General features: G+C 39.9%; 1 protein-coding gene across 5 annotated transcripts in view; it reads right to left on the bottom strand.

Moving 5' to 3' along the window:
* The window catches only part of LOC116701087 (transcription factor COE1), a 105182-nt gene that overhangs the window by 10926 nt on the left and 82042 nt on the right, over positions 1–12214 (bottom strand). For all 5 annotated transcript variants that reach the window (XM_032534656.1, XM_032534655.1, XM_032534652.1 and 2 more), the window contains 2 exons: positions 11616–11742; positions 3682–3770 (listed from right to left, as the gene is read on the bottom strand). In XM_032534656.1, coding sequence (XP_032390547.1) covers positions 3682–3770; positions 11616–11742 — 216 coding nt within the window. The remainder of the gene's footprint in view (positions 1–3681; positions 3771–11615; positions 11743–12214) is intronic.

Raw genomic sequence — 12214 nt, 5'->3', positions numbered from 1 at the left:
GTGTGTGTGTGTGTGTGTGTGTGTGTGTGTGTGTGTGTGTGTGTGTGTGTGGCAAGCAAAATCCCCCCAATGTTCACTGAACAATTATAGAATCGGCTGTCCACTGGTAATCCTCTCATACACTCCACTGCCCCGTCTGTCTGTGTGTCTGTCTGTCTGTCTGTCTTTCTGTATTTTTCATAGTGGTTGTAACAAATTCTTATAACTATAAATACGTATAATATAAAAACTGATTGATACTTGCAACAAGCAGGCAAGTGTGTGTGTGTGTGTGTGTGCGGACACACATGCACAAAACGCACAGCCAAAACGCACACACCCAGACACACACACATACTTTTCTAAACAGAAAGCATCAACAGTATGAATTGATCTTGTCATGATAAAAAAGCTCTGGAAGTTTCCCCACATTTAGCGCTGATTGGTCACTCTATCGCCTCTTGGTAAGACCTGATGCCCTATCGATACATCAGCTACTCTGGTTGCATTTCCAGCAGCTTAGTGGTTCTTATTGTAGTTTTGCCTGGAATAATCTTTTGTGACATCATGTTACCTGATACCTGATCATAAGCTTGATCAGGTATCCAAGGGAATAAGAAAAATACAAATAGAAAAGTACAGTGTCAACATAGATTTTTAATAATGCTAAAGTGCTTTATGGTGGATGGGGTCAGAAGTGATATCAATATGGTTCTTAAGGTATTTATGGACTCATTCAGTACAAGTAATGTGCTTTTTTGTTTTATTTCTCCTGACAAGCCCAGCTACAAAAGAGAAGGTGTTGGCTAAAGCTCAGATAATGCAAGCTTTTTCAGTTTTTCCCCTTACATTTGCCACTATTAAAATGTTACAGTAAATGTCAACTCTTTTATGCAGATCCCTGTTAAAATGTCATATTGGGTATTTTGGCTTAATTAAATGTAGATTTACCATCTGTAGTGGACTGTAGTGCCAAAACATGAAACAAAACAATAATAATGTAAGAATAAACCAAGTAAAATACTAATAGTTAAGTAGCAACCACTTCTTTTTCCACACTCCCAGCATGCTTCATGGGAACTGACAGCTCAAAATGCAGGTCTGACCAATAAGATCCCTTTTATCCGTTGTATAAAATCTAACAACAACAGCGGTAAAGCATTATTTTCCCCATACATTTCAGTTGAAATCCAGAGAGGGAAAACTGGAAGCATTACTTATTCTGTTTTAACAAGGTGTGTGTCATGCTCTGTAAATCTCTCAAAAATCCAGTGCGTGTTTGTGTGCACATGTGTGTTTATGCATGAAAGAGTTCCTGAACTGATTTTTCTGCAGTACTCTTTGCAAGTTGCTCTAAATATAACGGCCTGGTCATAGGTTTAAAAAAATACATTGACTCTGATGGGCTGACTTCAGTCCTGACTCTTACAGCCTTTTGCAGAATTTATGTTGAAGTTATGTTAAAGCTTAAAACACTTATTCAACCTGTGCAATGCCCTTTAACAGCAACTCCGATTCATGACAAAAACAATATAGTGATATCAGAAAGCCAGACATGGATGTATAGTTTACGTCATGGAAAGAACAGTCACTTTATAAATCTTTCAATCCAACATAAATTAACATTAGTGGATTAACTAATTAATCAATTAGATGAAAATTAAACGGCAAATGATTTGATAATCAGTTGCAAAGGCTAAAAAGCTAAAAGAAATGCCAGGATTTGCCTAGAGTGAGACCTCTTCCCGCAGCTCTCCCGCTATCTGCTCTTTCGCATGTGCATATGCATGCACAAAACAGCCAATGGGAACACTCTCTCTCTTTGAAATGACCTGTGATTTGCCAAAGTCTCCCGTCACGGGCTAGATTTTCTAAAGCCTGTAAACCAAGAACTAAGAGGACGTGGGGAAGTCTATAAATTTAAAAATGCTAAAAAATTAATTTGCCCAACGACATCAATAACAAAATGCCTACAACAGCGTTAATCATCCTAATCATGTTTCACACAAAAATGCCACTTCTATTTTCTAAAATATAAGAATTTCAAAGAAATTGTGATGGGCACTTTTACACAAAACGTTCACAATTTTCTGATGTCTAGTGAATTGAAAGTTAGTTAATTAATCATGAAAATAATTGTTGGACTAATTGATTAGGAAAATAATCATCAGTTGTAGCCCTAAGGCACACTACCTCCTGCGTTGGCAATGAAAGCTGGCAACACAATGGTTTCAAATCTTGAGCTGTGCAATTGACCAATGTGGACATAATTCTGAGGATACTGGGCGGAATTTGATCATAATACACTTAATAACCTTGTTTGATCTGTTAACATAATCAATTATACCATCTGTAACATTTCTTTAACATACTGAAACCCCTAACTGTGAACGTCATAACATTCTGTAAAAATTCATCTTTTTCATTATACTGAACCCACAAACTACTTTTTAAACCATATCTAACTTTAAGCTACTTTGATCTGTATTCCAACTTGACTATAGGTTTTAGTACCAGCATTTAGACAACGTTAAGGCTAAAAAAACACCATAATGTAAACAAGTGACAGCAACAAATACTTCAGACTATGAATCCACTGACTCCACAAACGTGAGGTGTGGGATGTATTAAACACATTCATTGCATTGCAAACACATAAGTTGAAGCCAGGGTGTCGGCACGGCAGTGATGACATCACGTTGTAGCCACAACATCACATTGTGACCAGCACCCATTTTTTAATGATGTCACAGCAAAGAAAGCCAATCCTGGATCAGCTCCATTGGGGATGGGGAGCCAATCAACAGCAGCTGTTTTAAAAGGTTATGACCCTGAGAGTAGTCATAACTAAATAGGCAAGTCATAAGATGAATAAAGATAGCTCAGTAAGCACAAACACACACACAAGCACGCACGCACGTACATGCGCGCGCACACACACACACACACACACACACACACACACACACACACACACACACACACACACACACACACACACACACACACACACACACACACACACACACACACACACACACACACACACACACACACACACACACACACACACACACACACACACACACACACACACACACACACGCATGCGCTCACACAGACGCACACTTTGAAAAATGGCTCTGCATGTACAGATCAAGATGACAGGGTTTAGTATCAAAGCTGTGCTCATCTTTTGGTGCTAATTGTTTACATCTGTTGATCCTTTATACACTCTGCTTGATCTCCAGCTGATAAACAAATAATCAGATATGACTCTCTGATCTGGAGAAGATTCAAACGTTCACCCCGTAAACGGGTTTAAGCAGCTCTATCCCTCTCTCTCTCTTCCTTTCTCTCTCACACAGTTCATGAAGAGGTAAAACACAACCCACAGGAGATTTGAAAACACATATTTTGCTTAGAAATATAAAAAGAACACACACAAAACAAATAAAACGTAAACGCAACATTATTATGTTCTTACTGTTTTGAATTATTGTGTGTGTGCGCGCGCGCTTGTTCTTTGACAGCAGAGCAAGTCAGTGCAGCTCAATGCAAGCTCTGTATGAGCAATTGCCTCTGTGTTTTTGAAATGCCCCTAAGCAAGGGAGGGAGCTTTGCTATTTTTTATGTTCATTGTCCAGTTAAGGCATCAGATAAATGTGCAAGAGGTGAATGTACAGTAAATTGTTTCTGTACCTTTGGAAGCCTCTCAGGGTCTCCAGGGTGTCGAGGGATGACCTTCTGAAGCCTCTGGAAACCATAGTCGATGGTTGGTTCATTTAGTGCTGCAGAAGACAAGGAGGAACAAAAAGGGGGAATGAGTAAAAAGTAGTTGTTTTATCGTTAATTTCGCCAGCTACAGGATATTTTCTACGTTATACAATTACTTTGTGCATAGATTTCTTTAAGATCTCATGAGATAGGCACTTCAACTTCTCGGAAAAGTCTGGTGGTGATCTCTTGCTGCACAATTGAAAAGTCCAACCATTAAAGATGTTGCAAATATTAGAACAATCTTGCCTTTCTTCAATAATTCCATAACTAATACCCCATTGGTTTACTCTGTACCGATATTCACTCTCTTTTAACTCTGTTTTAGTCTCCACCAACTCCTAAAAGAAATATCTGGCTCTTTGGCTACTAAATGCTTCATTTTATTTACCGGCTAATGGCTAACTTAGTCTGTCTGACGTCTGGTAAGGTGGAGGCTTCGGGGTGTGGCCTTGACCAACTGCCACTTTGCTCATTTGAAAGCCATGAGGTCTCTCTCTCTTATGGGCAGGCCTAATTCTCTGGTCGGGCAAAGCAGAGAAAGATGAGGTACCCTCGCCCCTTATGACCTCATAAGGGGCAAGATTCCAGATTGGCCCATCTGAGCTTTCATTTTCTCAAAGGCAAAGCAGGATACTCAGGGCTCCGTTTACACCTATTGCCATTTCTAGCCACTGGGGGACAATAGGCAGGCTGGGGGACCTTATATTAATGTTAAAAATGTTCATGCCATGGGACCTTTAACTTAATGTGTCTGTTATACATTTTGTACGGTTGTGTGCATGCATGTTGTGATATTATCATGCATCCATCCTTCCTAACTTATCAATTTCAGCTGGTTTATGTCTCAGTCACTCTCTATTTAAAATTTCAATATCATCATTTTAAAAATAATGTGGTAACAGACTATGGTTGTTAAACAATGATACACGGTACACCTTCAGGGCTGTTAAACCTGAGCCTGCACACATGATAAACAGACACAGATTCACGACATCTGTGCCAATCAGCGGGGGGAATCGGAGCAATGAGGAGAGCGGACGAGATCTCATTTTGGGACATTTTGTTCCCAACCACCATGCTGGTATCAAGAAGTTTTTTATTTAAGACTGGATTGGAAAATAATGAACCTGCTCAGCATGATCTCTTAAAGTAAAAAAAAAGGCTAGAGGTTAGAGGGGCAAGCTTGTGACTTAAAGGTCAGCAGCTCAAAAACCCCATCTCTCAACCTCTACTATGGAGATTTTTAGATTTTCTCCAGTGAAGGCACTCAGTGGACAACAGTGGATGACTGGTTCTTCTGGGAGGCTGCTGGTGTGAAAATCTGTGACTTTTGTTTTTGTTTTTTGTTTTGAGAATTTACACTCTTTCCCTTAAATGTTGGTGATCAGTCTAGAAGTCATGTGAGTTGAGCTTCATTTTGTCAGTCGACACAGAAAAAGGCAGGAGAGACACCAGAATATTGTTAGAAAACTCAGATGATAAAAAAACAACACCAAAACGTAAGTCCTGTAGGGAAAACTTGGGACTTGGCATGAAGTTGTTGTTGGTGTCATGATATTTGGTCTCAACTTGCAGCTCAGACTTAACTTTGTGATTCAGGTACAGCCCTACTAAATACCATGAGAGGTATTATGAGGAAATGGTTAAGGAGAAATGCCCCTTTCTACAATTTTAAGCTTGGACACTGATATTCTACTGTTAGGATCAGTGGTAGCAGCCCAGCATGCAAAATATGCAAATATTCAGAGATGGATAGACCTGGTGGAAGAAGTAATGGTGTCAAAAACCTCTTTATGATAAACACTGTATCTAAAGCATCTTAAAGAGTGCTTAGTGTTCGCTTCAATGTCGCAATTACGTTTTTCTACAGTCTTTATGCAATCAGTATGTCAATCAAGTCAGGCTCTAAAGGCTCTAAATGATGGTTTAAAGTACTGCGTGTGTTTATTTATCTGCACTGAACATGTGTCATCACCTCATTGTTGAACCTCCTGTGCTGAGGTTACTGTGTGTGTGTGTGTGTGTGTGTGTGTGTGTGTGTGTGTGTGTGTACGACAGATAAAGGGAGAAATAAGAGAAGAAGAAGAAAGAGGTAGAGAGGCTGCACTAGATGAAGTGATGTAGGTGTGGAGTGCAGATGGTGTGTGTGTGATATCCAAGTGTGCAGCAGGAGTAATATTTGGTACTTTCCACATCCAGCACTGATAAATTACTTGCAGCTGAATGTCTTATGTGTTATTTTATTCAGCGTGTATGTGTGTGTGTCCCTCTGTTTGTGCATGCATGTGTTTTATATGTACTGTATGTCTGTTTTATTATCACATCACACCCAAGTGTCTGGTTTCTGTTATGTCCTAAACTGCTCAATTTGTTAGCAACATAACTTCATAAATTGTGAGCTGTAGAAATACCAGATGTTTAACTGTCATTAACAATACTTCCCCGTGTCCGATGAAACATTATTTATTTTTCTTAAAATCACAATTTGTCGAGACAAATTATGATTTTATGATTTATTTATGATAATTACATGTGGAGGTCTGGTCTGGAGGAGTTATGTTGTGGAGAACGGAAGAGAAAGTGAAACAAGGGATACATTAAAACTTAATTCAGGAATGAGGAGAAGAGAGTGTGTGTTGAACCCTCCAAAAAAAAAAAAAAAACTAAACTTAGTTATGTTTGAGAAAAACAAAACTAGAAAAGCAGCTGCCTAACAGTCAGTGGGATATCAACTGCCAGAATTAACTGCCAGTGTCAGATCCACACTCTCTAGAGACTTTTAACCGATGCCAACTCTGATAACACACACACACACACACACACACACACACACACACACACACACACACACACACACACACACACACACACACACACACACACACACACACACACACACACACACACACACACACACACACACACAGTACATAACCTGGAGTAGTTTTGATGCCTTAGGCCTAAAGTGTTTCCAACTGACTCTTTATTAATAGAACAATGTGTTCAATATTAAATGTTTGTGTGTGTTTATGGGTTTCTGAAGGTATGTGTGTATGTTTATGTGGAGACTAATATCAGTGTGTATACGTGTGTACTTTGAAGACAAAAGGTCAAGTTTCTCCAACGATTTCTTTGGTGGTTTCTTTCTGCGCAGAAACAAAAATAGTATCAGTGCAGCAAAAGCCATCCAACTGATCACACATCGGCGGTAAAAGACATTGGTAACACCAGCTACCACATAGTACATCCACCGAAGAAACCCTGGTTCCACTGACACCCACTAACACCAAGTACATGTATCTCCAACGTTACAGATGGGTGTCCCAGTGACAATGTTTGGAGTGTGACTCCTGCTAAGAAACTCCAAAAGAAGTTATCAAGTACCCTAGACTCACATTGCCAGACCTTACTCCACAGTGCTGCGGTGTAACTACCCAAACATCCAACCTGAATGACAAAACGGGGTCCTGTTTCCCAATTAAAAATCAATTTGAGTTAGTCATGTTCTCTAGAAGCATATCTATGAATGCTCTTAAATTTTCCCCGGTGTTTCCCAAAGTAGCTCTTAAGAGTGATTGCATGCTTGAAGGTTGAGTCTTAAAACAATATTGATATAGCCATATGTAATAGTTGCTGCATGATGTAATCATTCCTCCTGCTCATACTGGCTGTGATAACTTTCTAACATGATTGTGATGGAAGCGATTGGGGAAAAAATGCATTATAAGGTCTATCAGAAGCTTATCTGAAGCATCAATACTCTCACTTAGACAAATCAAGAGAAAATCTTCCAAAATTATAGTCCTACAGTTTTAGCACAACATTCCCTCTTTTCACTGACAGTGTTTCCTTTCTGAGCTGCTAGGAGAGGAAACAAAAAGAGGGATTTGTTAAGTAAAAAGTCAGTAGCTTCAAAATATACCCACAATGTCCAACTCTGCCTTCTCAAACTTCTGCTTTAGCTGAACTTCATCATTGCAGAGAACGAGAACTGTGGATTTTGTCTGATTAGAAATGCGTTAGAAAGGGATCTCTAAGGCCAGTAGGGCAAAAAAAGAATGACCATACGGTCCAGTGACTCATTTAATGTGAGTATTGATTGAAGACAATTAAAAACCTTGAAAAAAATGTTAACCTCCTTAAATGTCAGCTGTCCATGGTGCTGAAGAGGATAATTAATACACCTACTAATATGTATGTGCCATGTCTACCTCTCTATGCAGTAAGCTGTGCAAAAGTCACAAATTAAAGTGCACAAATCTGTTGTGCAATTCACGTGTGTATGTGAGTTAGTTTGGTGTTATAAGGGGAGGTTTTAGCAAATAAATCTACTTGAGTCAGGTTAGAGAATGATCATGGTCATGACAAAAAGAAACCAACATGGATTGTTAGTAGAAGACACGTAACTTTCACCACTACTTCTAAGTGACAACGGCCATTAGTCACACTGCCACAAGAGGTCTCCTTCAGAAAAATGTAAAAGTGACTTTATGGCTAATGCCGTCATTTTTCTAGTGAGGACAGTCTCCGTTCTGATTAGCTACTCATTTGAGTACTCTAATCCAAAGACAACAACAACAACAACAGTGAGTTAAGATTAACAAAATAAAAGAAACTCAAAATATGTCATACCATCAGAATGTCACTGGTTCGACCAGTGACCCTTGTTGCATTGTATGTGTCTTGAACCACAAACTCACCAAGACATCCTTTAGGTTTGCACTGGCCAGTCACACATTGCTTGCTGCACAGATTGCTTGTTTCTTTTTTATCATTTCTTATTTTCTGCCAAGTTGTGCTTTTCCTTAAGACTTAAAATGTCCACAGATGTTGTCAAAACCTCCTACACAAGAAACAAAGACACATCAGCAGATTATCTGGTGACAATAAGGCTTGAACCTGCTTCATCTTGACTCATTCTGCCACCCTACTGCCCATGAAAGCATCTCTGCATGAATGCCTCCTGCTTTTTTCTACCTCCCCCCTCTCCCTTGCTCCATCTCCTTCTAGCACTTTCATCCATCCATCCATTCCTCCATCACTCCCCCCACAGCCTTGCTCTTCCTCTCAGAGTCCAGAGCTGCCTGCAGATCAATACTCATAGAAGTTTCATGAGGACAGACCCTCCACAATACAATAAAATGTAAACAGAAGGAAGGAGACAGAAGAAAAGGAGAGGCGCATGTGGCAAAGAGAAAAAACATGTTGCATGACGAAGGTTTGTTATGTGCTTTATAGTTTAATTATATTACAACATTTTCTATCCTTTGGAAGTGTTGAAAGAATAGAGAGCAAAGGTGTGTAAGGGAGCGGGAAGGGAGAAAAAACAAGGGTGAAGCTGGATGGAGGAAAGGACAGACAGGGCTGATGTAAAAGGAGAAGAAGAAAAAGAAAAAGAGGAGGAGGAGAGGAGGTGTGGTGAGATCGATTTTCTGGCTAACCAGCAGTTCAATACCACTGAATTATTGCTTCATTCTTCCCCTTATGAGATGAGATATCTTTCTCTCTGGCTCCTCTTCTCCCTGTGACTTTCTGTGTGCTTGTATATGTGTGTATGTACATGTGTGTATCTGCATGTGTGTAACAGTATATTTGTGATCCATTTATGGGTGGATCAATATTTTACAATCTGGTTTTAGAAGTCCACCTTTCTGTCTCTCTTTTTAGGTCTCTTTCTTTTCACTGTTTCTCTCTCCCTCTGTATTCCAATCTCTTTTGTTTCTCTCTTTCTGTGTCTGCAAAATCAAAATCAAAATGGCTTGTAGGAGAGAAAAGTCTGAAATTGTAATACTTTTCCATATTTATATATATATATGCGTGTTGTGTGTGTTCATGTGCTCATGTGTAACGTCTGTGTGTGTAAGAGCAGTTATTGATTGTCACTTTGTACCATTGTATTTTTATAGGAGTGTGTGATGTCGAGAATGTTAATTTTTCCCACCAGGCCAATGAAGCAGCCATACGGCGCTGTGTGTATGTGTATGTGTGTGTGTGTGTGTGTGTGTGTGTGTGTGTTTGTTTGTGTGTGTGTGTGTGTGTGTGTGAGTGCGCGTGTATGTGCATACGGTGTGAGTGCGTTTGTGTGGTAGACCATCTGTTGACCAGACTACTCACCATCTTTCCCTCATATCTCTCTGATTTACAATTACTTTCAACTCCTGCCCCTATTTGAAAGTGTGTGTGTGTGGTAAGTTGTGTAAGACAAGACCCTATGCAATGGTGGCTTTGTGTGTGTGTTTACGTTGTGCTTTGTTGCATATCGTGTGTGTGTTTAATTGCTCAGCCCTTACACCCAGAGGCAACCACAGCTAAGAAGCACTGAGAAACCTCAACAGCCAATCAGCTTCCACTGCCGTGACCTTTCACCAGCGGCTTCCAGAGAGAAGTCAACCTTGAGGCGGGGTCAAGCAACCGCAGTAATAGATCGCGTTTCCTGGGTCACATGTTGAAGCGATCAGCCAATCGCAAGGTCACGGGGGGTCATCTCCGCCCAATAGGAGATGCAGTTAGACACCAGACGGACCAATTACCAGCCAGCAAGCCTCAGGGTCAGACCAAAGATGTTTTGACTGAAGAACATTGAAGGAGGCACACAGGCCGAGTACCTTCGTCAAGACATTTTAAACAAAAACAAAATTCTTATATCTTGTGTTTTTTTCAAAGCACTTTCCTGAATAGGAGCATTGTGAAGTCCATGTCCTCACATTTTACGTTGTTGAATGAGTTCCTGTACTGTAGGTGGAGCTATTTTCATTTTATGCGTTTTGTATTTTTTATATCATTCTTTACATGTGACTTGAAGCACATTTAGTTATTTTTGTCATAAAACATGCTCCATGATTTAACCTCACCCTGCCATTATTCAGAACAAATGACTGTAGCCAATGCTGGAAACACAAAACTTATAACTTAATTTAATTTTTTTCAGAAAATTTTAAAGCTTTCATTAACTTTCATGTTGGCAACATTAAAACTGATAATTTATCCATTGTGAGTTTTTTCATCTCTATTGATCAGGTTTAAATCCTCATCTTTATCTCCGTCATTAAATGTCTCCAAAGAATTTATACAGCAGCTGTTTTTCTTTTCTCTCTGGGGATGACATCATCATTACGGTGTGATGGAGCCATGTTGAGCGGATCAATACCAGACATCACATCACCTCCATCCATTCCACATGTATGTGCAGACAAAATGAGCAAACACACACACACACACACACACACACACACACACACATTCTTTTCTTCTTTCTCTCCTTTTTCTCCTTGACTGAGTTTAGCAGGAAAACATTCATTCACAGTCAACAATCCGGTCAGAAATCACACACTCTTTTTCCAACTTTGTGTGTGTGTGTGTGTGTGTGTGTGTGTGTGTTGGGTGTGCGTGTGTGCGGTGTGCGTGGTGCGCGTGTGCGTGTGTGGGTGTGGTCAGTTAAACTGGGTGTTCTGGATGATTTCACTAATAGTTTCAGTATGGAGGGCTATAAGAGCAGACTGTTTAATTGTAGCTGGTTTTAACGAGCCCTGATTATGGCAACATTCTAACGAGTGTGGGTCGTTAATGTTGACTAATCTACAGTCATTAGTTCAACACTGTCTGGCCTGAAAGTGAACTGCAGCTTAGGGACGCTATTACATACACACACACACACACACACACACACACACACACACACACACACACACACACACACACACACACAGGCAAACGCTCTTATTATGCAAACACACAGTTATTAACAAAGTATTTTTAAAAAGGAAACGTACCCGCTAGAAAATAGAAGAAGAATCACAGCAATGTACTTTAATCAAGAGCATGTACATGTGTGTTTGTATGTGTGTACATTGACCTACCTGTGTAAATGAACCTTCCGGGTGTGCCTTTGCAGAACTGTTTGGACTTGTAAGACAGAGTGACCTCAACGACCCCGGGGATGTGTCTGGGGGGCGTCTGCACCCGGATGGCATGTGGCGTGATCAACTAGAGAAGGAAGGAAAGGGCGGAGTCAGAACACAAAAACAAATCACCTTAATGTAGCTCTCGGTGTTAGCACAGTGCAACCGGTGTTTGGTTAGTTATCACTAAAACACTAACGTAAATTTTCAAGTTTTTTTGATATCTTGAATATTGATTTGGTGTGGTCAGGTTCTGTTGTTTACACACATTGTGCATGAAAACTGTTTTCCCCCTTTAAATCTGACCTTGTATCCAGTTTGGACCTTTACTGTGCAGTATGTTATTCTATAAGAGCATTTTTGCTGAAGCTCCATCCTACAGTTTGTTTTAGTTAGTGAGTTGGAGATGTATTTGCTAATGTGGTGAAAGGTATCTCTTACTGAACTGTATTTTCATTTGGATTTGAAGTGTCAATCTAATTACAATCTAAAGTTGATGTTTGCATCAACATTGTTTCCTTTTTCTCATTTTTGCTCAAATTGGGGGGGGGGGGGGG

Source organism: Etheostoma spectabile, chromosome 13 (genome assembly GCF_008692095.1).
Source record: "Etheostoma spectabile isolate EspeVRDwgs_2016 chromosome 13, UIUC_Espe_1.0, whole genome shotgun sequence".
NCBI lineage: Eukaryota > Metazoa > Chordata > Actinopteri > Perciformes > Percidae > Etheostoma > Etheostoma spectabile.
Note: the sequence above shows the minus strand (reverse complement) of the source record. Positions and strands in the feature narration are given on the sequence as shown.